We start from the raw sequence: 22,991 nt of genomic DNA, 5'->3' as shown, positions 1-22,991 counted from the left end.
CCTAGAATACGACGATGTGCTTCCCACGGGTCAACAATTGGATCTTTCTCCTTCTATGGCTAGCTGTGCTTCTCCACCTCGGAAACGGCTCGTTGCCCACTCCCAGTCCAGTATCACCCGCACAGGTGCCAACGCCACACACATTCCGCTTCCAGAATCCCCAGCAGTGCCTCAAGAATGAGTACTACAACCTCAACCTCTTCGACTGTGCCCCGTGCAATGAGGTGGGACTGGGTCATGGTGATGGGGGCTTGGAGAAACTGCAGCCAGACAGTAAGTATTGATCAAACAGGACTCAGATGGAAGGTGTTCCAAAAAAAAGAAAGAAGTGCATATAAGAAGTAATTTAGTTCAAATTTTGTAGAATGATAAGATGGCGTGATTAGAAATTGTATTTCACAAAAATTGCAGTCATTATTAAGGTCATCCTATCATTATTAATTTCATGTAGATATTATGATAATATATATTGTCTAGTCTCCTAGATTATCCTCATTTCCTAAAACTTTTCCAGAATTCTCTTGCAAATGTCCCATTGGCCATTTAACCATCTACGAGCGGGGCAAACAGTGGCCCACCTGTGATGAAATCTGTACTCCGGACAGGAGCGACAACTGCACTTCCGTGTGGCTACCTCAGCCGCGTCCCTCCTCATCGGTCTGCACTTATCGGTACCTGAATGCCACGTCCGTTTTCGCCAGCCAGCTGCCAGTGCATCCTATTATTACGGGAATTATCCTGACCAAGACGAATCCGTCCTCCCAAGAAGGAGACTGTCGCACTTGCGATCTTAACTACAATTTCCGCTTTCAGGACTTTTGTATAGCCAGCACTCTGCTCCGCCCGTATATGCATTACAATTCCTTTTTGCAAGCCACATCCAATGCTCCCTCCAACTTCGGTGACCTTAAGTTTGTGGCCTTCTTCTGTCTGACCCTGCGAAACGATACTGCCTGCCAGCATTTGGCGAATCTTTGCGTGCTGTCGCATTTCTCGCTGGAGAAGCATTCGCCGTGCAGCGCCTTTCTGCTCACCCAGGTCTCAGACGTGGTCATGAAGTACGCCCACACCGGGGAGCAGGCTCGGGCTCTGCAACCGTTCCTCTTCTACAAAAAAGGTCGCGTCACCAAGGAGCTGCTGTCGAAAACCCTTCAGTTGGCAGATCGCAAGGATCTGCGCCTCTTCAGCACCACCTTTGGATTGGGTGGAAATCTTAAGCGTTGGGGCTCCTTCGACCTGGAGGCTGTGAATCTTTGTCAGCAGGAAGCACCTTCCTTGCAGCTCTCCTTGCCAAAGGATAAGTCGGAGATTTCCTGTAGGTTGACTCTCGAGCGGCTCATAGATCTGGTTACTCAGCAGGACAACGATGAGTTCTTCACAGTGTACCTGAACTTTAGCAGCAACTGGCAGTTTCTGCTCCACCAACTGCCAGTGCTCATTGAAACCCTAACACCAGAGAATCAGGTGAGGATTTCATGAAGGGTTTATGGATTTACGGATAACTTTTCTTGTTTTCCAGCGAAATCAACCGGAAGAGTGGCAGTTGGTCAAGAGATTTCAACTCATTTCCGCCTCTCCACGAGACAATCGTCTCCAAAAGTCTTCAGTCCCCCGTTACGAGGATGCCCACAAGTTGCAGATGTACCGCTCCCTGCGCTATGTGGAGGATCTGGAGATCCATTACAGCGTAGACAAGGATCAGCCGGATAGAGTGGGCCTTCCGCTCATCCGGCTGCAGTATCGCCACATCGAATTGGGCACTGGAAACAGTTCCCTTTCCCAGTCCTATCCTTTCCGCTTAAGGATAAGCTATCAGCAAGTGAAACGAGGCTGGGAATGGTTAGTCCTGGAAGTGGCGCTGCCCCTGCTCTTGCTGCTGGCCCTTGCGGCTGCTGTCTTCCGCCTCCAAAATCTGCGAAGACGACGAAAGACCGACCTCTGTCAGATGAGCAGCCTGCTGGAATTTCTCCTGCATTTCGCCGGAAATGTGGCGTATGCATTATTGGGAACTGCTCTCCTGCTTCTCGTCCTGCAAACATCCAACGCACGGCTTCTGAAGTTACTCATTTATACTGCCTGCCTGCTTCAGTTCCTCTTCCTGGTCATCCACCTGTGGCGTTCCAGCCAGCTGGAGTTATTCCTCATCGACTGGGAGCGGCCGAGAAGCAGCTGCGAGGGCCAGCGCCTGAACCTGGACAGCTCTTCCCTATGCTCCAGTGTCCGCACTTTCGTGGCCGAGAGCAGTGTCTCCGCCTGGCGAGTCCTCTTCACGGCCAACGCCTGGATACGACTCAGTGTGAAACAAAAGTACTCCACCTTGGGCCAGGTGTTTGTCGCAATCGCTGCCTATCAGTTTCTTGATCGATTCACCCACGGGGAACTGGGTGGCCGCTGCTTCCTGATAGCCTCCTGCTACCTGCTCACCTATTTTCTGCAAGTGCTGGTCCATCGACTCCTGGTTGCCAATCCCCTTCAGAAGTTCATCGACCTCTGCAGTCTGGCCAACATATCTTTGTTCTCGTTGACTGAGCCGGGGTTTGGCTACTACATCCATGGCAGATCCCCGCATGGCTTCGCTGACACGGACATGTCCTCTATGATCCTGCAGCTGCAAAGGACCCAGACCATGTACGGACGTCGGGGATTACTCATGGACTCCGACAAGCAGGCATACATCATCCTGCCGCCCAGAAACTTGCAGTCAGTATTTGAATAGCATCTCATATGTGGAGGGGATTGACTCTTCTTTATATATCCCACAGTATCTACCTGGAGCGTCTGCTCCTGCCCTTTCAGCGCAGCCTAACCAGCAGTCTATCCCAGACGCTGCTCTACCAAAAGGACATGGTGCCCAGTGTGGATGGCCAAATGGAGCGTACTTCCATAGCCTATGCGAGTGTTAATCGCTTCTTCTGTGCCTTTATTGATCATGTAGGTTTTTAAGATCAATACCCCTATATAATACCTATAATGAAAGGCAATTGCAGGCCATCAAGGACATGGACTACATAATCAAGGAGAAGTCCTTTGTGGAGCAATTTCTAAACTGCGAAATCGATAACTATATTACTGAGAGTATGTTCCTTTCGACTAGTAGTTCATAATCCTTATAATCTCTCTCTTCAGATAAGGGAACTTTCTACATTGACGATTCCCTGAGCTTCTCCAGGGTGCTTCTGCTGGGAAATCATCTAAACATCTTTGTCCTGGAGCTACTTACTCTTCTATCCCTCTACCTGTTGACCACCAACTTCCTTATTGCAGCTGCTGGAGCTAGTATATTCAATATGGTTTGTTAGGAACTATAGCCAGATGTTAAAATAATCCTAATTATTTTCCAATTTTAGATACTAAGCTTTGTGTATCGATATTGGGTGCGCCGCAATGTCTCTCGAAAGACCCTCATCGACGAGAGATTCCTCTTGTAGCCCCAGGATGAAGAGCAGCACCTGAGGGAAGACGGTTTCTTTGCAATATGAAGGAAACATAGGGGATCATTTAAGGTTTGCCATTGGTTTTATTTCATAATCCACTCGATAGTAAGTAGTACATCCATATACAGAGGTTAATCTTTATCGTAAAACTTATAGACTAAAACAGATAAAATAATTTCCATAGTTTCACATTTAACATACAAACATACGCAGATGCTATGCATGATCTACTTTTTAAGAGTTTTCTTTTATTTTTTTTGTTTCTAGGATAGCACACATTGTCGTTCATTTGGGAACATCGTACATCGATTCATGCATGGCTATATAATTTCATGAATAGGTTTTCCACTTGTCGTCTCCATCGTGGCATTGATAGGATTAGCAGCCGTAGTTTACCATCTAGTTTTCGCCTATTTCTAGTAGTCCAGTGAGGATTATGTTCGTGTCTGTTCTTTGTGTCTTGCATTTGAAAGAGTTTATGAAAATATTTGTCATCTCGGATTTGGGTTAGGCTTTAGTTTAGATCCGTGATCGTAGACAACCGTACACACACCCATTTAAAGATACTTTTATATTGTATGTGTTTAATAGTCGATACTGTTCGGATAATGTGTATACTACATGTAAGGTTCACTATTTACATCGCCTTGGGGAGAGTCTGCGGACTCCATCTAATCGAATGGTAATCGTGAGAGTTACCCATTATATCTTACATCTACTGTATGCTATGACGTCAAACGTACAACATCCAAACATCTACGCTTTGCTTATCCGTAAGCTTTTAAGGTTTGATTCTTTCGCGAAACTTAGAAGGCTAGAGCGCGGCTAACTTATGGTGAAGGTCTTCTTAAGTGGTATAAGAATGTATGTGTCTCGGGGGTTGAGCGGGATGAGCCCGGAGGCCCAAACACTGATGGGTTGGATGGTTAGCGGTCAATAAATACATAGTATAACGTACATGAAAAATTCGAAGTGAACGGGGAAACTGAGCCACAGAAGCTAACTTAACAATAACTATTTTAATGAATAATGTTTAATTTGTTCATCTTATTGTTTTTGCTATCACAAAAGTAAATACAGTACAACTTCAACAGAGATGGGGCATGAAAGGATCTGCGAGAAGCCCAAATCGTTCAAATCAGGATGAGGATTTAGGATCTCCAACACGAACACTTAAAGTTAGTTTAAATCTCTACCGGGTCTCTACAAATAAAGTATACATATTCATATCGATATTTACGGATATTCAACACTTAGAATTTAGCTAAACTTATCGAAATCCATTTATTCCATTTTATGTAATAATAAAATCATATCAAATGACTTGCTTGGCTTCACTATTTACACTGATATCGGGGAGGGTCTATGCTTTAATCTTTAAATGCTTACAATATACAGAGAATACTATGCTACGCTACGGAGAATGGGGAAGTGAGAGTTTGGATATGCATCAATGGTATAACCGAAGACCAGGCCATGCTACAGCCTACAACCCAAAGGCAGCGGCGTAAGCGTGCAAGAGTTGAAGCACGTAGTCGGCGCTCTCCTGGATCATATTACTGCCCAGGCTATGTGGGCGCTGGGGTACCTCAAGGTCCGGCTGCTCCATAAGTGCCAGCAGCTGCTGCTGATCGTCTTGGCGGCGCTGCTGCTGCTGCTGCTCCTTCTCTAGTCCCGGCTGCTCCCCAGTTGCGCCCTCCCCGCCGGGCTTGAGTTCGTTCTATTCGTGCACCGCCCGACGAGCTCTCTTGGCTGGCAAGCAGGCGCCGTCGCTGTCGCCGAGGGACGCCGAGCCGCAGCTCTTGCGGCCGTTCTCAATGGGCGATCCAATGCCAGCCAGTCCAGGAGAGCTGGCGGTACTGCCCTTTCCCACCTTGCTGCCCTCAAAGTTGGGCAACCACTTGGCCAGCTGCTCCTCAAAGAAGTTCTCCAAGTACTTGGCGTTGGAGTATGTTTTGGTGTCCTCCTGTCAGATGAACAAGGCATGAGTGGATGTTGGGCAAGGATTGGTACCATCTTACCTGGTAGAAGAGGTATGTGTTGGTGAAAATCAAGCGAACGTCGGACACGAAGCCTGCAATGTCCTTGTAGTGATTGGGACTGGAGGGATCCAGGCGAGTGCGAATGACATCCAAGGACATCGGGCTGCAAATATTTCCATAAAATATAGATTATAAAATAAATTTTGTTTAGAAAAGTAAACTCACTTGGAAATAATCTCGTAGTAGGATGTATTGGCCGGAGATTCCGGCTCGCGGAAGTTGAGACTCTGCTCATACTGACAGTACAGCTCCAGGCAGATGCGCTGCAGGATGCGCAGCTCGAGGGGGCTCAGCTCACCCGCGGGAGCCTTGTCCACCCCCTCGACCTTGATGAGCTCCTTGAGATTGACGCACAAGAGGCACTGCCAGCTCTCGCTCTCGTCCGGCAGCGAACTGATCGCAGGGATGTGACAGTTCTGGTGGAATACCTTCGGACACTTGTCGCAGCACATCAACTCGCCGCCGTCCAGGCACACGGCGCACCAGTCCTCGTTGGGGTCGTCTTTTTGTTCGTTTTTATTATTAACTGATATGATTAGTTTCGGGTTCGCATTCATTATTCGGATGTGTTTTCATGTGGGTGTGTGTCGTGTGTATGCATTGTTGTATGTTTGTTTGATTAAAATTGTAAAATTCATTCGTTTTTGTTTGTTGGATGTGTTTCGAGTGTTTATTGAATTGTTAGTATTTTATTCGATTGTCGTTTATTACGCGATTGGATTCGATTCGAAAGCGAGTTTATATTCGGACAGTTGGAAAATAGAAATAAAGAGAGCAAAGTTATATGAGAATTTTTGGCGAAACAAATGGCAATTTCAAAGCAAAACCCAGATCTCAGCCAAACTATAATTCCAAAACCGTAACCAAAAGCTTAAATCAGTCGGATAATTGGATCACCTCCACCGTCTTGGCGGCTCGGCAACTACAATGCCACACGCCACACAACATGGAGCACACGATTCCAAAGAAACAGCGACGAGGGGTACTCACCTTCCTGGGTGTTGGAAAGATCTGTGGAACTGTGCACCTGCGGCGAGGTGGTCTTGGTGCGGCCCTCCGGCAGCACCTGCACCCCGTTCGAGTCTAGCTTGGCGATAGTGGCGATGAGGTCGTTGATCGAGTCATCGCGCACCTTGTCAATGGGCTCCGTAAAGTCCTTAGTGTTCTACACAAAAGAGGCACAAGATTAGTAAGAGGTTTCAATTATCCAGTCATCGACTGGATACTTACTTCATGGGTGCTGGGACTGGGCGTCTTTGGATTTGTTGAGGTGACGTTCGAGAGGATCGAAACGGCTGGGCCCAAGCCGAGAGCAGCCGCGTTCAGTTGTGCACTGGCGGACGATCCATTAGGGACGCCGGGCAGACCTGCACCACCGGCCCCCAGGCTGGGCGGGGTGCTGTTCTTGAGCGTGTTTGGAGATTTCAGGGAGATTTTAAAATTTTCCGATGTCTGGCGGCCATTCGCGAAAGGCAGGAGCGGACCCTGCTGCGAACACACTGAAAGTTTTCCAAAAAAGTCAACTCCAGGATGCAGGAAAACGGCTATTCATGCTACTCACTGTTCGACTGCTGCGCGGATTGCGGAATGTGCCACTTGGCCAGGCTGTGCATGCCTCCGCCGCCGCCTAGTTGCGGCGAGGTCTGCGGTGGGCCGGCATTAAAGCCAGCCTGGCTCCCATGAAACCCCAACGACTGCATCAGAAACGCAAACGAGATGGAAAGAATAATTATTTTTGGTTAACTTTTGATGGCGATGGTGTGCACTCACATTCTGCATGGGATTGGGCATCATTTGTGGGCGTTGTAACGCCCCCGGCGACGGTATCTGGCCGCCCCCGCCGGCCGCTGCGGCTCCAGCCATGGCCGCGGCTGCTGCCGCCTGCTGGGCGTGGCTGGCCATGCGCTGGTACTGCGACTGGAAGCGTGCATTGCTGTTCATGAAGCTGGTGTCGCGCGGTCCGCCCCCCGGGCCACCGCCCTGCGAGAAGCCCTGCTGGCCGGGCATGAAATGCGGTCGCATCTGGGGGCCCATCTGCTGGTGGGCCGGCGACGGTGCTCCCTGCGGTCCGCCCGGATAGCTGGGCGGGCCATTGAACGCCATGTGGGCATTGGGGCTCTGTGCCGCCTGATTGTTCAGCAATCCCCGCAGGCTGATGTCTAAAATAACCAACGAAACGAATTAATTTTCCGCCCCACCTGGCAATATGACAGCCCGCGACGAAACTTACCCATGTTCTGGGGATGCGTGGAGGAGCTGACGTGTGGCTGGCCATGGCGCTGCATGCCCACTGGCGGCATTCCCCCGAAGCGGACTGCAATGGATACGAAAACTCATTATGAAGCTATCAAGTGCGGAAAACGAGGTCTTTCTTGGAAAATGAAACCAAACCACCAGTTGAATAAACAATAATTTTAAACTTAAGAGTAACTAAGGTTTTAAAAAATAAAAACAGTTTCCTACCCTTACCTGGCCCATCGCCCGGAAAGGAGCGACTGATGGACAGATTGTTGAACTGCTGCTGGGCGGCATTGCTGTAGAGAGGAGGCCCGTTCTGGGGACCAAAGTTGACGGGCGGTCCGTTGGGCGAGAGGCCGGCCGGCATGCCGGGCGGAAGTCCAGGACGCAGGGGTGGCGCCATGTTGGGGCTGGGCGGCTGGCGAGGCGGCGGCTGGGGAGTGCCGTTCGGCGAAGCAGTGGGCGGATATGGCTTGCCATCCACAATGATGATGCCCAGCTGGGAGATGACCTTTTGCAGGTCGGAGACCTGGTTGAGCTGGACCTGGATCCGGACAGGGATCTCCGGATTGGGTATGTCAGCCCGCTGACACTTGAGCTTCTGCAGATGGCGCACCAGTGACTTTTTGCTGGACAGAATGGCAAAGTCGCTGCCCTTCTCCAAGGCATTCTGCATGAACTCGATGCAGTGATCCGTGTTGTCGGACAGCAGCTGGAGGGTCTCCTTCTTCTCCACCAGCACCTTCAGCTTGCTGTCGCAGACCTCGTTGAGCCGCATGATGAGCTGCTTGCCCCGGGTGTTGACTGTGTTGGTGATCTTCACCGCCATGGCGGTGATCTCTTTGATTAGGTCCTTCTTCTTGTCGTGGATGAGCTGCTGGCGGTCGTCGATCACCTTGGTGGCCGAGGAGAGCAGGAAGCGCTTGTAGTTGATCTCGGACACCAGGGTGGACAGCGCCTGGCGCGACTCTGTGGCGATTTCGTGGGCGAACTTGTACTTGTGATCCCGATGGTCGCTCAGCTGGCAGTCGCGACAGGTGAGCTTGTCGCAGGTCTCGCAGAAGAGCGACAGCTTCTCCTGGGGATGCAGCTGGCACATGTGCAGCTTGTCCACGCCGGCGGCTCCTGCCAACTGCTCGTTGTTGGCCTCGTCCTTCGGCTTGATGGTGTGGTCTTTGGTGATCTTCAGCCGCTGATGCGCCTGCACGCAACTGTCGCAGATGTACTCCGAGCAGTCCACGCACCACGACGTGGCCGCTGCCCCGTCGGAGCAGCTGCTGCACTGGATAGCCGCGGCGGCGGAGCTCTTCAGGCCCTCGCCGGAGGCCCCTGCCCCGCCCTCGCCATCGCCGGCGGTGCACTGCTCGATCAAGAACTGATTATCGACGATGAACTCGTTCTGGGAGGCGTTGTCGCACACCGGACAGTGGATGAGTGGCGGCAGGGATCGGTCCAGCTCGGAGAACTTGGTGCTGACGCACTGGGCGCACGCCACGTGCAGGCACTCCAGCAGCTTGGGCCGATCGTTGGAGCCGAGTAGCTGGGCGCAGTAGACGCACTTGAAGAGCGTGAACTTGACGGAGGCTGATGAGTTCGATCCCGACTGGAATGGAAAGAATGAAAGGGGGAGAGAGGGGGTTAATCGATTATATAATCCTTGAGCAATCAAATAATTTACTTTATTAGATAACATCCTTCAAGGGCACCTCAAATACCGATAAGAGAAACGGATTGTGCAACAAAATCATGGACGGATAACACCCGACCAGCACTTTCACTTCGATCTATGGACTGATCCTATCTTATCTTATCTTTCCATGCCCCGATAAGGTTGGCAAACACTTCATGAGGGTACTACGATGTTGATGTATGTTGATGTACAGAGGAATGAAAGATGTTTTTCTTTACATCTAGACCTGAAAGATTCTAAATATGTAATCTTCCTGCCCTTCAAACAGGTCAGAGTCTGGTCTGATATTTCATCGCCTAATCTTATCTGGACTTGAACTTTGTTACCGGAAATTACATTAAATTGAAATTACTTTGATTTTGAAATATTACAATGGATTTCGTTGGCTAACCCAAAGTGCTCTCCCCATCTTTTGGTTGGTGGAGTATATAGGCTTATGGTCTACTAAGATAGGGACCTGGGATCATCTCTCACCAGCCTGTCTGGCTTCTTTCTTGAAACTTAATCACAGCCACTTTCGAGGGAGACGCGTAATGGAGTGATGGAGAGGGGAGAGACTTCCCCACACTGGAGCTGTGCTCCACGAGCCCCTTCACTCCCCAACTCTGTCTCGAAATGTCGCTGGCGGAGATTGATTAGATTTATCTCGAGTTGGAGCACATAAATCCAATTGATTGATTATGTTTGTGCTCGATGGAGATTGTTGCAGTGGTGTGCGAGTATTTTACATGCAGAGCCCTGGCTGAGCTACATACATATATATGCCATCTTTTCAGTGTACCCCAGCGGAAATGCCATAGACATTGATGAATGCGCCACGACAGTCTGAAGGAGCAGTCCGGACATTGCATTACTTGCCAGAGGCCAGTAGCCAGTAGGAAAAGGAACCTAGGATAGAGGACAGAACTGCAGCTTCAAGCCCCGAAGCCGATCCAGCGATCCATCTTCCATCCAAAAGAAAGTTTCTCTCCAGAGGCTGCCAACTCATCTGGCCACTTTCGAAGCGTCTCGGCGGCGCTCATAAATCATCCGAGAAGCATCCATTCCAAGCAACACAATCGAGGCGGAAATGATGGATTTATTTTTTATTTTTAAATAGTTAATAAATCTTAAATGGAAAGTGTTCATAAATTAAAATTCCCTCTTGAAAATCTTGTTTAAGATTCTTGCAACGAATTGGGATACAATACCTCTACAAGTATAGATTCTTTTTAAAAACCACTACAATTTTGGCCACTTGTGTGTGTCGTTTTTTTTTTTTGGGAGCTCATACCCACGCATGGCGGTGGCCAGTGGAGCGCTACGGGGGGGCACAGCAATGGCGGAGGCGGCTGAGTGCTCGGAAGGCTGCGTCCCACTTGAGAGCCATTTATCACGGAGCCGGAGGCCTTCCCCCCACGGCTCTGGCTCTAGCTCGGACTCGGGTTCGGATCGGACTATGCTCGGCGGTTGAGTTCGGGTCGGGTCGGATCGGATCGGTTCCGCGCAACCCACTTAGAGTTGCCCAAGACCCGCGGCACTGGCCCAGAGACCAGGCCATTAAATGTGTGGCGAAAAACCAGCTGCTACCCCCATGTTTCCAATGACTCGACTCGTCGTCTGGAAGCGGGTAGCAAACTCGTTTTCTCGGCCCGCACCTCCAATATACACAGATATATGTACTGATATATATATATATACATGGTATATCTAGATGTAGGCATCCCAGACGAACCAAACGGCCGGACGGACGGACAGGCAACATGTGGCAGGAATTCCAAGAATGCTCATTTTTGCAAGTAATTCAAATTAATAGATTTTTCAATCGAGCGGAGGAACTGGAAAATAAATGCAAGATATTACTTTGGATGGTTTATTCTTAAAAGTGGCTAAGCTCATGGGAACTAACCCTATTCCCCCTTGAACTGTGGCATCTATTCCCCATCAGTTGGTGCCCCATCAGGCACATCCCAAAAGGCATCCAAAAAGTCAAACTCTAAATCAATTTCAATTAGAAAATGCTGAAAGGATGTCCTCCGGCAGAAGGGGCACCTCCATGGGAAGCACTAGAAATGAGAATTGATGGAATGGCAGCGACATGACAACAGCTGAATGAGTGCATTTATGATTGATGTAATTTTGATGAAAGTGACTTCTAAAAAAAGATGTATTCCACGTCCAGGGGCTTCTCTCTCTGGCAGTCGATTGGGGGAAAGCCTTTAAAAGGTTTTCACGAAATTTAATTTGAAATTTATTTGAAAAAGTTTCCGTCTCGTTAGTCATCAGGAAAACTTTGTTGCAGAAATGAAATGAAAGAAGTTCTACAACTGCTCTCCATCCTCCCCCCTTTCCCTCCTCCAGCCCCCTCACTGGTTTTGGCGCTGGGACAAGGCCAGCGCCGGTTGAAAGTCCGAATACTGACAACTTTCAGACACATTTCACATCCGAAATCCATTTTCCGAGGCAGCCATAATTCCATTAATTTTTAGTGCTCCCACCCGAAAATTGGACTGCCCCCCAGAGAGTCCCCACAGCGAGCAGACAGGGTTGTGGTTTTCCAAAATTTCAATTGAAGTTTTCGACAAATGACCTTACGACCTGGCCTATCTGGTAGGGTTTGGGAAACTAGCAAGAAAAGTTTATAATTAGTTCAGTGGTGATGAGAGTGTTTCATTTTAAATGTTTCATTTTTTGATACTAATATGAGAAGTTTTCGTCACCAAAATTAATATAGGCCCCTTAACATATAGGGCATGGGCCATAATAGAGCCCTAGATATCTAGCTTTGACTTCTCCGGGGTTTTGTTTTATTTTATTTGGAAAAGTTAGTTCATTTCAAAATTTTTATAAAATATCTTTAGCGGCATGCGCTTTCGTCATCTATATTTCAACTTATCCGTTAAATTTTTACCCTGAATTTTTTTTTTTTAGATTTTACCCTAATTTTAAATCTGGATCCTAAATGTACAATTTTTTATACCAATATTGGATGCTTTCATCTCGAAATTTTTAAAAGAGATCTTGAACATGTCAAGCGCTTTCATCACTGCTATTTTTTGTTTTTTTAAAGGGGTTTTCCTAAAACCCCTAAATCGCCTAATTCGATACGATTCCATGAACGTTACGTCACTGGTATTTTTACTTCCCGGGGGGTTTTTTTTTTAAATTTTATTTGGATAGTATGATGAATATAATTCATTCCCAAATTGTTTAGTCCCAAGATATCTTGGACGAGGCATACGCATTCGTCACTGATATTTAAACATAGCGGGGGTGACCAATATTGGATACTTTAGTCATCAAAATTTTTATGAGACATTTTGGGAATATCCGGAGTATCTCATGGTTTTTATTTTATCTCTTAGATCCATTTAATTTAATAGTGACTATATAGAAATTTGTTGTACGATTTTGTACGTAATTGTAGGATTTTTTAAACCAGTTTTGGCTTATTACTTCTCTTAAAATAATATCATATTTTTCTGGCCTGGCATTCACTTTCGTCACTTGTATTTTTACTCATCAGGATGTTTTTTAACGCTAACTTATGGAAAAATTCATTTATTTATTTATTTTATCAATGGAATATATTTGAAAACATGATAACCAGGAGGTAATTGCTTAGTTATCTCAGTCAGAAGCTCATAACTGACAAGAAGTATGACCTTTCAACTTGCTACCATTTCCAGCTCCCTTTTTAGGTGGATGCCTGCTGCTGGCCGCTTATTTGTGGCTTCTGGCTGATAAAAGGTTTTCGTTGTCGCACAAATTCCAGGTAACAGAGCCAGGCTGAAAGGCTTGAAATTAAATTTCACTTCATTTAATACAATTTGAGGAAACTTGTGGAATATCTGGACTCTGTTGTGCAACCAGCAGTTGTTGCAGTTGCTATTTTCATGTTGCACTTATAGGGGCTGCCTCTGCCTCTGCCTACCACCCACCGCCCACCGCCCGCTGACCAAGCCATAAATCAGTGCAATTTGATGCATGCATCATGGGGCGTCCTGCAGGCTAGCCCACCGACAAGAGAGAGCGAGAGAGATGAAGCCCGATGATGGTGGTCCTTTCTTGGTTTCTTCGAATTTCAGGCCAGCGGGCGCCCAGGAGTTGCGTCCTGCGTGGATGGGCCTTTGTTTATTGTTGCATCCAACATCAATTTCGTTTATTTTGCAAATTTGCAACTCAAAGGGGGGGCGGGCAGGCATCAGATGTCTGTATGCGTGAGTGTCCTTTGAACTCTAGGATATCAGAACAGAATCCTTTGAATCAACAGAAACGGAAAATTAATTACGTTTAGAATGTCTGTCAGGGACTGTCATCTGTTATCGTTGCACAATCCACAAGCTACCTAACAGAGAATACCTCAATTTAATTAAAATATCCAATTAATGCAAAATAAATTAGTGAGCAAGTCGCATAGTTCTCGAAGCACCTCGGTAATGTGTTGATTTGGAAGAGTTCCCCATTTAGGGGCGCAACGAATACATCGGTTACGCTCTGGGATCGGTTCATTGAGTCCGAATCGAGGTAATCGAATTGGAAATGCCTCCCCGATATGTACCCCTGAGCCATGTTTATAGCCACAGATATGATAACGATAATAAATAGCCGGCAGAGTTCAGAAAAAGAGTGTATGATTCATCGGGAGAGCTCCTTATCGAGTGCTAGGACTCTCAGGTGACAGACAGGCCATCAACCTCGCCCATAAAATCCCCAGACTGGATCCCAGTATAGGAAACTTGCTCTTGAAATATTTATGAGGCTCCCCAGTAACGCTCTCCAAGATGGCCGCCATAAATCGGAGTCAGCGGAGGAGGGCAGATGGAGATATAAAATATATTACTACTCCCCACCGATAATAAAAGCGAAAAACTTGATTGTACCCGAAGCTCACGAGCGTCGGGCCAAGGCGGGTGTCAAGGGGCGTGGCTGTTGCGATTTATGGGAGGAGCAGGGGGCAGGGTTTAGGGAGGAAAGGTGCAGCAGCAGCTGATAAATATTAATGGTGTGGAGCTCCCAGCTCCCAGCTCCCAGCCAGAAGAGGTATGAATCGCGAGCGCAACATAAATAAATGAAATTATAAATATTCCAACGGAATGACTATCCCAAGTACAGTGCCCACCATATCGAAGGGACCTAACTGGCTAGGACACCATTTTTGGGGACATTTGGCCATTCGGTTTAATCGCGGACATATCCGGCCAACGTCGCTGCAATTTCCGCCCAGGATGGAGGTCGTCGGGAGGGAGGAAGTAACCCGTCCACCCACCCCAGCCTCAGCCCCACCTAATGGGCAACCCTAATGACCTGACATTACATTTCATAACGCAATTTAAGCCACAAAAAAATGTATATCTATGGAATGGCTATGGCTCCATAAAAATCATATATTTGATTGTGGATTAACGTGGATAGATACACTCAGAGAAATACTATAGAACCTGTATATGGAATTTATGAAAGTCTGGAGACTGTTTACGAGGGCTGCCATTAAAGAATCCTTGAGATGTTCGGAATCCCAAATGCCTTGGAGCCACAGTCGTAAAGATTTAATTGTATGGAAATCGTAAACGGCACGCAACGAGGGCCAGAAAACAGAAAAGTTTTACTTGATTTTATGAGAAAATCGATGGAGCCCATTAAACCCGAAGGAGGGAGTGGGGGGAGGGAGCTGCCAAAAAAGGAAGACTCGTTTTTTTATGGAAATAATATTACTTTTTCCAAGAAATGTCATTATTTGCAAGACCCTGTACGACACTGATAAGTGGAAGCTCCTCCAAGTCATGATTCATGGGGATTGGCAAGCCTAGGGGTTATAATTTCTGGAACCTAAAACTTAGATCTATATCTCAAGGTCAGTACAGTACCCAGTTATTCAAATACCTTTGCCATTTTTCGGAATATTTAAGCAGCTGCTACGGTTTGTTTAAAAAAGAAACAATAGACCTTTCCATTGTTATGTTTGGAGGAATACCCAACAGAAACCCACTTTTGGTAATTATTATTCCCAATCGAGTAGCAAGCATAAATTCAAAATTGAAAATCCCTCCACCCATCCCTGCCATCCACGAAGACGTGGAGCGAACCGAAATGAAACCAGGAAACCGCAAACTAATGAACGGCCTGAGCTGGCGGCTGGCGGATGGCTGCTCCCCGGATTTGGAGCCCCCGGGGGCCTGCAGACGACGTTTGATGGCGACGATGGCCCGGGCTGGTTGCGGTTGTGTTGGTCCGACGAGCTGGTCGCCCTCGGTTTCTGGTCTCTGGAGCTTACCAAAGCCGTCAGAGCCGCCGCTGCCGTTGCCGTTGCTGCTGCGGTTTGCGGTTCTTTTTGTGACCCGATGCAATTGTTCCTGCTCCCGGAGGCCATGACATCAACAGACGGACACCAACACTCTTGCAAAATACTGCAGCCTGCCATCCGCCATCCTCCGTCCTCCGTCCCTCATGTGTACGTGCAAGTATTTCCCAAAATGGCGTCTCCTCGCAGATGTGGGTACAGAAACCGGTAAGACTTCCCAGGGAGACGGCGGACCACCAGACTGAAACTGAAATGATATTACCCATGTGGGTGTAGGCCTAGGGGTACTATATACTTGTGGGTGTGGCAGAGCTTACCTTTTGCTCTCTAGGAGCATTTCTCAGGACTCTTCAGGCAGCTTACGAAACTTGGCTCCCCCCATGTGATCCCCCGCCCCCTTCCGCCCTCTTCAATTTAAAGTTACGTCAATTTCGTTGCCACGGCTGACTGCACAGTTCCTGCTGTTTGTTGGTTATAATCCTCTTTTTGTGATCGGATTATGTCCTGTGTAGCACCTAATCCCCCGCCCAGGAAAGCGACCACCGTACACATGTTGCCCTTGTCCCTCTCCCTGTCTCTGTCAGAGTCCCTGCTTCCGTTTCACTCTGATCCTGCAGTCAACTTTAATTACGCAATGGACGTCGATGGATGGATTAGGTCGGCCTAACGCCCACCGACTGCCCGACAGCCCGGGAAAAGCAATTAAAATGTGTATCCCATGGATAAACAGTGGCACATTCCTAAAAAAAAACAAGGATTATAAAGATTCAAGGGGAAGGTTAAGGAAATATATCCTGAATTAGTCCTTTAGTTCATAAATTATAGTTAGGACCTGGTGACTAGGCAGGTGTTATGTCTGGTGTCTAGTGGGGGTTGCTGGACAGGTGTTGACTACGACTGTGTCTAATGGCAGGTAGCCAGCGGTAAGTGAGAAGAGTCACCCTTTCCTAGATCTCCGCGACCCGATTGCAAGGCAATCAAGTTAATTAGAAACTTAACGACTTTAATTTCGGCTCGAATGGCTTCCCAGTGCTGCCCTCCGCTTCGCTTGCATATTCTCCTCCGAATTGGAGGTAATTGTTCATCATTAAAAGGAAATTCATGGAACTCATTTGAGGCTTTCCTGGAAATAGAGACTAGAATCAGTCGGTATCCAGCAAAATGGCTGTCGCATCATTTCGGGGTTTCATTTAATGAGTTTCCAGGCATTACCACCTTAATTATAACCTGTCGGATGCACACTCCACTATCATGATTAAGAACCATGGAGTAGTGCATCCCTGCCTTTGAAGTTGAAATCCAATCCTTGTTTGTTTCATATTTTGGGAAATTTTGAGAGAAAACTAAAAACTTTCTTTTATTTTTATTTTCCTCGTCGGAGTAAGAATTTACATTGCACTCCAGAGCCAGAGCCATTAAGTGAGCTGGAGGGGATTGGGTTGCAAAGCTAAGGTCGGTCGAGGGTCTCAAGTGCTTCCACCGACTACATTCAGCATGCGCTGACATGATTGACAGACGGCCGGATGGAGTGCATCCCATACCAGTACATGCGTATACGTACTAGAGTGGCCACTTCAGAGCAGCCCGGCACTCCAGGGTAAAAGTTATTTGCTGAAGCCCGAAGAGATATTCCAGCCGGTACAGGCAGACTCAAGACCTTTCTTAAGGGTTATTCCCTTTTAGGGAAGCCCCACTGTAGCTATAGCGGATCTCATGCACGAAGGCCATCCCAAGCACTCTCTCTCCGCGAAAGAGAGAGAGAGAGTAAGAGAGCGTGAGACCAACCGATCGACAGCTGCAGCTGATCTCCAAACAAGAAGCTCCACCACACACACACACACATGCCACTGGAAGTGTGAGTGAGAGAGACGACCCTAACTAAACTCGACTCGGACTCGCACTCGCACTCGCACCTGGCACTGGCACTGGGACGCGAAAGTGAAACACATTATTTGCCTTTAGTTTGTTTGTTTGCTTTGGCTGGAGGGAGGGAGAAAGATAACGAATGCTTTTCGCACGCGACCGGAGAGAAATCAATTGGGGGCTGCCCCCCCACAACTGATAAGAAATCGGGAATCAAAACAATTAGCAGCACGTGGGGAATACCTAAGGGGGATTGCCATTAGCTTACCCTCTTCTCAGCGCTATCGCAGGGATTTCCCACGGAGGAGGTGCTCGAGGAGGACGTGGATGTGGTGGGTGCTCCGCTGCTGGCTGTCGCCGTAGGGCCCATATTCAGGTTTATCTGCGGCAGTACGTCCGTGGGCCCCACGTCCAGCTGCTCCTGCTTGATGCCCGCGATCAGGGGCAGGAAGTCGTTCTTCAGATGCTCCAGGTCCAGATCCATGGCGAATGCGTTAGCTGCGCGAGTGGGTGTGGTTGGTAGTTGTGGGCGGACTAATTATAGAGTGGACGCTTAGGCGCCCTCGAAGAGCATTATGCTTGCTGTTCAGAGATGCCGATATACAGTATAAATTGTGGGTCTTGTTTCGGAACGCCCGCTCCTTCAGACCATTCCAATGCACAAGCAGCCCAGCTCACAGACACAAGCGCGCGCACACACACTAGAGGCAAGCAAAAACAACGCCAAACGCCAATTAGCTGTACGATTTTCACAAATTTTTTCTTGTTCTCGCTTTTGCTGACCGTTTTGTTGTACTTCAACAATATTCTACAGCTCGGCTGTGTATCTGACAGAGTTTTCCTTTGCCCGATAATGGCTTTTCATTTCACAATCGACGCTGGCTGGACTGGCTTTGCAAAAAAATTTTCTCTCTTCAACTTTCGTTTTACATATACACTCGTCCGTCTCGTCCGCTTGCACCAGCGCTATTTTTCAGATTTTATTTATTTTCGATACTTTAATTTCCCGACGCGCCGTCACTTTTCCATTTAGTACGGAGGCGGGATCTGCAGAATTGTTTACCGTCGCAGCTACTTTGAGTTTTTATCACCAGTTACCAGTAACAAAATTACCTAGCGAAAACACGGCGTTTTTTTTTTTGATGCGTCGCCATTTTGATAGAGCGGAGGATAGGATTGTTGATAATATATCAACATATCGATAACTATATCGATTTCTCAAGTTTTCGTGGTTTGTGTCTTTGCTTCGTGAATTCAGTTCAAGCCAAGTTCTAAGTTTAATTTTTAATTTATTAAACTTTAATTCTACTCAAGTTTGGTTTGTGGGTAGATATAACTAACTGAAATAGGTCGGCTTTTAAAAATATTGCCTCATAAGCAATCAATAGCCAACCGATTGCATCTATTTGAAAAATTCCACAACACGCAACAGCTGTTTTAGCACGTGCGGCGGTTTAGTGTATTTTTTTAATGTTGTTTAGCATGATTTTGAGCTGCTCCTCCAAGGCAGGTTAATTAAAACTTGAACTAGTTTTATCAAACATATTAATGGTTTTTCCTACACAACAGTTCGCCTGAAAACCTTGATATATCACTGGCACCGCCAAAAATCCTTTGCTGCTGCCATGTCGGAGGCCCTGGACAAGCTGGAGTTGGAAACCGAAGCCAGGAAGGCAGCGAAACTGGCCGACGAAGAGAGCGTAAAGGAGACCAACCGTATCAAGCGGACACTTAAACGAAAGAAGTGGGTGGATTGGAAGACGCAGGATGAAGAGGATGCGGCTAGCGGGGTTAAACGCGCGCCCTTCGATCCTGCCGATAGGGTCAAGAGGAAGAAGAGTGCTATTCTGCTGAGTTACTGCGGAGCCAACTACTACGGTATGCAGCGCAACCCCGGCATGCAGACCATAGAGGAGGAGCTCTTCAAGGCCATGCTGAAGCACAAATGGATAACGGAAGACAGCTTCGAGCAGGTCCAGATTGCCTGCTTTCAACGAGCGGCTCGCACCGACAAAGGTGTCTCGGCGGCCCGCCAAGTGTGCTCCGTTAAGCTGCGTAAGTTTTTGATACAAATATGATTTGGAAAACCAACTACCTAACAGTTTCTTCTAGCTGATGAGCTCGACTTGGAAGCATTCAACGCAGATCTTCCCGAGCAGATACGACTGTTTGGGGTAGAGCGTGTTACCAAGGGCTTCAATGCGAAGGATCAGTGCAACGCTCGAACTTACACGTACACACTGCCCACAGTGTCCTTTGCGTCCTCTGAGGAGAAGATCGAAGACTTGCATGACACCTTCCGAATTACTCCGGAGCTGCTGGAGAAAGTGAGAGCCACCCTAAAACTCTATGAGGGCACGAAAAACTTCCATAACTTCACAAGCAAGAAGTAAGATCTTTCAGTACATTAATCGACTGTAACTAATTACGGAACACCCCCTAGAAACTTTCTCGACCCATCGGCGAAACGCTTCATCATGTCCTTCGTGAGCAGCGACCCGTTCCTTAGTCCCCAGGAAATCGAGTTCGTCACCCTGAAAGTGAAGGGCCAGAGCTTCATGTTGCACCAGATTCGGAAGATGGTGGGTTTGGCGATTGCAATTGTGCGCGGCAACACAACGACGGAGAGTTTGGAACGAGCACTCACCGAAGAACGGCTTGACCTTCCTATGGCCCCGGGACTCGGTTTAGTTCTGGACACAGTCCACTATGAACGTTACAATGATAGATACGGGAAGGACGGTATTCACAACCCGCTGACTTGGGAGAAGCAAGAAAAGCAAGTCCAGGAGTTCATTGAGAAGGAGATCTTTAGCCAGATCTACAAAACGGAGGCCGAGCAGCGCAACATGCTGGACTGGTTGGGCACCCTCCACTATCACTCCTACGATACGCGACGGGACGAAGCTCCTCCGCCGCCAGATGGCAAGCGGAATAAGGAAGGCCCCAATGATGATAATGACGAGTAGGAGTAAATAGCTTAAGGGTTCTGTTTCCAGCCTCTACATGTTACTAAAATAGCTATCGAAACGCATACTTTCCGTTTGTATTTTATTCCCGCTCGCGAGAAATAGAGTTTAAGATAACATGCAAGATCGGTTTATATAATTGGCGTTGGGAAGTAAAAAAAAAGATATATCGGCAGTCGATGTTCAATTAGAAACGTCCGCCCTTCTTCTTTTTGTGGCCTCCTTTGCGGTGCTGTTGCCTGGGACCTGGGGTTGTTTCCTGGTAGACGGGCGTGACGGGTGAATTCTTGCTCAAGTTAACGCGGTTGGACATATCGCTGCAAAAAATATGAAAATTATATTTCGAACAAGAGTGTATTATTCGGAAAACTCACTATTGATCAGCAGCTCCGGAGGCCATGCCCTGAGAGCCCTTGATGACATCCTTGCCGCGTGCTCCGCCGCGCTTCTTTCGGAATCCAGTTCGCTCGTACTTGGGCAACCACCGCTCTGGATCGGGAGCCACTTCGGCATTGTAGTTTTTGGGTAACTTGCCCTTGCGCTTCCGGTTTTGGCTCTTCTTCTTTTCCGAAGGAGTACTGGGGGAGGGCTCGACCTTGGCATTAGCCGACTTCTTGGCTGCCTTGGTGGACATCACCCAGTTGGCCGCCTCCAAGGCATCGATCTCCGACGCCGTGGTAAGGGTCTCAAGCTTGGGCAATTTTCGGCTAATCTCGAGGGCTTTCTTGGGCTGAAACTGGGCATAGGCAATAACAAGCTGTGCCAGAACCTTGGTGTCGCTGGGATTAAGCTTGAGAAGCTCTTCGAGCGAGCTGGCCGCTGTTTCGGAGGCTCCTCCACGCAGATGGAACTCAGCAGCTTGTCGCCACATGTCTGATAAGTCCCCACTGCTCACGTTGTTCTTCTTGTACCAGTCGACAGCCGACTTGAGCAGAGCTGAGGCCGCCGGCTTGTTGTCCGTACCCAAGTAGAGCGACACCAGGGCGGATACGATTCCAGGCTTGTACTTGGACTCGCCCAAAGACAGCAGAGTTTCGATAGCCTCCTTGCGACTTCCCTGAAAGGAGATAAAAGTAAGTAACGAGGGGATTCTCTTGAAGGGACAGTAAAGCTTACCTGAAGAAGCTGCAGCTGGATGATGGCAAACTTGCTCACAAAGGCATGCGACTTGTGGGTGGATGCAAACTTCTGTAGCTGTTCAATGGCTTCCTTGTGCTTGCGGTCCTTGGCCAGCTGGGTGCAACGGATAAGCAGCGCCTCAAACTCCACTTGCGGGTAGGTTTGTGCCAGCTTCTGGCTCAGTTGTTGCACCTGGTCGCCGGCGTTCGTGTAGAGCGCCAATAGGCAGTTGTTGAGTGCGATGACCTGCTTCTGGCGAGAAGTAAGCTTAGGCTCGCAGGCATCTGCTAGGGCGGCACGAATCTTCTTCTTGGAGTCGAAAACATTCTGATCCTTGTTGATCACCACTGAATTATTGCTGGCCACTGCAACCAATGCAGCATCCTTGGGTTTGTGGCGCAAACAGTCGGCGTAGATAGTGGCTGCTTCCTTGATCTTGCCTTGCTGCTGCAGGCAGTAGGCTAGCTGAACACGGATGACATCCACCTCCTCGGTTATCTCCTCCTCTGAAGCACCCTCCTCCTCGAGGAACTCGCGGCAGAGCTTCTCGCTGGTGCGCAGCTTGCGTTCCGCCTCAGCATACTTCTGGCGGTTCGACTGAATGCAGGCACTGTTGAAGTACTGCTCATAGGTGTCCTCCGGCACCTCGGGCACCTCCTTGTTCTTATCCACGGCGAGGTTGGCGGCTACTGCACTGAGATTGGTCCGGCGCTCGTCTTCGTAGTCGTCGCTGGTGTTCTTGATGATATCGCGATACGCATCGAGGCACTCGTCATAACGCTCCAGGCGGTACAACACCTGGGTGCGCAACTCCTTCAAGTTCGGGGGCAGGGGCTGCAGTCCCGTATCATCGATGGTCTTCAAAGCCTGCACCTGCTTATTGAGCCTATACTCACAGTAGGCCTTCTCGAAAGCCAGCGAGGACAGGCGATTCTTCTCGATGAACTTGTACGCCTCCTCAAACTTGGAAAGCTGCACCAGGCACACTACCTTGCAGTGGAGGGCTGTGGGATCGTCGGGAGCAACGCCCAAGACTAGCGAAACGAATAAGGGGGCTTAGCACATGCTGATTGTAAGGAAGGGGGCTGCTCCACTTACTGCGATTCACCGCCTTGACGGCCTTGTCGAACTCGCGATTGTTGCCAAACTTGTGCACATCGGCGTAGGCCGCCTTGATCAGCGCCTCCTTGGGATTGGCGTCCTTCGACATCCTTGTTACTTATCAGGCTTATCAAACGACAAAACAACTGCGAACTTTTAACTTTCGACTTGCAGTTTGACAGGTAAGACACATCAGCAAATGGAGTTGCCACCTTGTCCCTTGTGGGGCCCAGCAGTATTACGGTATATTCTGGT

General features: G+C 48.3%; 4 protein-coding genes across 8 annotated transcripts; 2 read left to right on the top strand and 2 right to left on the bottom strand.

Annotated features, from left to right (window-relative positions):
- The first annotated feature begins 14 nt into the window (after nt 1-14).
- On the top strand, nt 15-3,479 carry LOC108128660 (meckelin). Its single transcript, XM_017246344.3, is given in 7 exon segments — nt 15-273; nt 515-1,464; nt 1,520-2,700; nt 2,763-2,931; nt 2,988-3,075; nt 3,127-3,290; nt 3,348-3,479. Coding segments are annotated over 7 exon segments (2,943 nt in total).
- An 18-nt stretch (nt 3,480-3,497) lies between these two features.
- bon (tripartite motif-containing protein bonus) lies at nt 3,498-18,695 on the bottom strand. Of its 4 annotated transcripts, none has more exons than XM_017246340.3 (10): nt 17,816-18,695; nt 7,940-9,317; nt 7,707-7,790; nt 7,247-7,635; nt 7,038-7,170; nt 6,707-6,975; nt 6,467-6,641; nt 5,642-6,002; nt 5,456-5,579; nt 3,498-5,400 (listed from the first exon to the last, which is right to left on the bottom strand). In XM_017246340.3, the coding sequence occupies exons 1-10, from the start codon at nt 18,029-18,031 to the stop codon at nt 5,155-5,157; spliced, it is 3,375 nt and encodes a 1,124-aa protein (XP_017101829.2). In that variant the 5' UTR covers nt 18,032-18,695; the 3' UTR covers nt 3,498-5,154. The 4 variants fall into 4 exon arrangements, with proteins under 4 accessions (XP_017101829.2, XP_017101831.2, XP_017101830.2 ...); XM_017246342.3 differs by having other exon boundaries at nt 5,642-5,978; XM_017246341.3 differs by having other exon boundaries at nt 7,946-9,317.
- Nucleotides 18,696-18,707: 12 nt separating this feature from the next.
- Pus1 (Pseudouridine synthase 1) lies at nt 18,708-20,579 on the top strand. 2 transcript variants are annotated; one of them, XM_070280718.1, is made up of 4 exons: nt 18,708-19,053; nt 19,117-19,602; nt 19,660-19,936; nt 19,991-20,579. In XM_070280718.1, the coding sequence occupies exons 2-4, from the start codon at nt 19,173-19,175 to the stop codon at nt 20,514-20,516; spliced, it is 1,233 nt and encodes a 410-aa protein (XP_070136819.1). In that variant the 5' UTR covers nt 18,708-19,053; nt 19,117-19,172; the 3' UTR covers nt 20,517-20,579. The 2 variants fall into 2 exon arrangements, with proteins under 2 accessions (XP_070136819.1, XP_017101836.2); XM_017246347.3 differs by having other exon boundaries at nt 18,708-19,057.
- A 2-nt stretch (nt 20,580-20,581) lies between these two features.
- Srp72 (signal recognition particle 72) lies at nt 20,582-22,945 on the bottom strand. The gene is made up of 4 exons (XM_017246345.3): nt 22,734-22,945; nt 21,633-22,669; nt 20,891-21,573; nt 20,582-20,833 (listed from the first exon to the last, which is right to left on the bottom strand). Exons 1-4 carry the CDS (start codon nt 22,843-22,845, stop codon nt 20,704-20,706), a joined length of 1,962 nt encoding a protein of 653 aa, XP_017101834.1. The 5' UTR covers nt 22,846-22,945; the 3' UTR covers nt 20,582-20,703.
- Between the last annotated feature and the right edge of the window lie 46 nt (nt 22,946-22,991).

The sequence above is a fragment of the Drosophila bipectinata genome, chromosome 3R, assembly GCF_030179905.1.
Source record: "Drosophila bipectinata strain 14024-0381.07 chromosome 3R, DbipHiC1v2, whole genome shotgun sequence".
Lineage (NCBI taxonomy): Eukaryota > Metazoa > Arthropoda > Insecta > Diptera > Drosophilidae > Drosophila > Drosophila bipectinata.
The sequence above is the reverse complement of the archived record's forward strand: the minus strand, read 5'-3'. Positions and strand labels throughout refer to the sequence as shown.

Coding starts and splice junctions, on each gene's coding strand:
- bon (XM_017246340.3), bottom strand. CDS start 18,031: ATGGATCTGGACCTGGAGCATCTGAAGAACGACTTCCTGCCCCTGATC. Junction 7,171..7,246: donor TGCCCAATCCCATGCAGAAT/GTGAGTGCACAC, acceptor TTTCTGATGCAG/TCGTTGGGGTTTCATGGGAG. Junction 5,401..5,455: donor ACACATACCTCTTCTACCAG/GTAAGATGGTAC, acceptor TTCATCTGACAG/GAGGACACCAAAACATACTC.
- Pus1 (XM_017246347.3), top strand. CDS start 19,018: ATGTTGTTTAGCATGATTTTGAGCTGCTCCTCCAAGGCAG. Junction 19,603..19,659: donor AGTGTGCTCCGTTAAGCTGC/GTAAGTTTTTGA, acceptor AGTTTCTTCTAG/CTGATGAGCTCGACTTGGAA. Junction 19,937..19,990: donor CATAACTTCACAAGCAAGAA/GTAAGATCTTTC, acceptor AACACCCCCTAG/AAACTTTCTCGACCCATCGG.
- Srp72 (XM_017246345.3), bottom strand. CDS start 22,845: ATGTCGAAGGACGCCAATCCCAAGGAGGCGCTGATCAAGGCGGCCTAC. Junction 21,574..21,632: donor TCCAGCTGCAGCTTCTTCAG/GTAAGCTTTACT, acceptor ATCTCCTTTCAG/GGAAGTCGCAAGGAGGCTAT. Junction 20,834..20,890: donor TCCGGAGCTGCTGATCAATA/GTGAGTTTTCCG, acceptor TATTTTTTGCAG/CGATATGTCCAACCGCGTTA.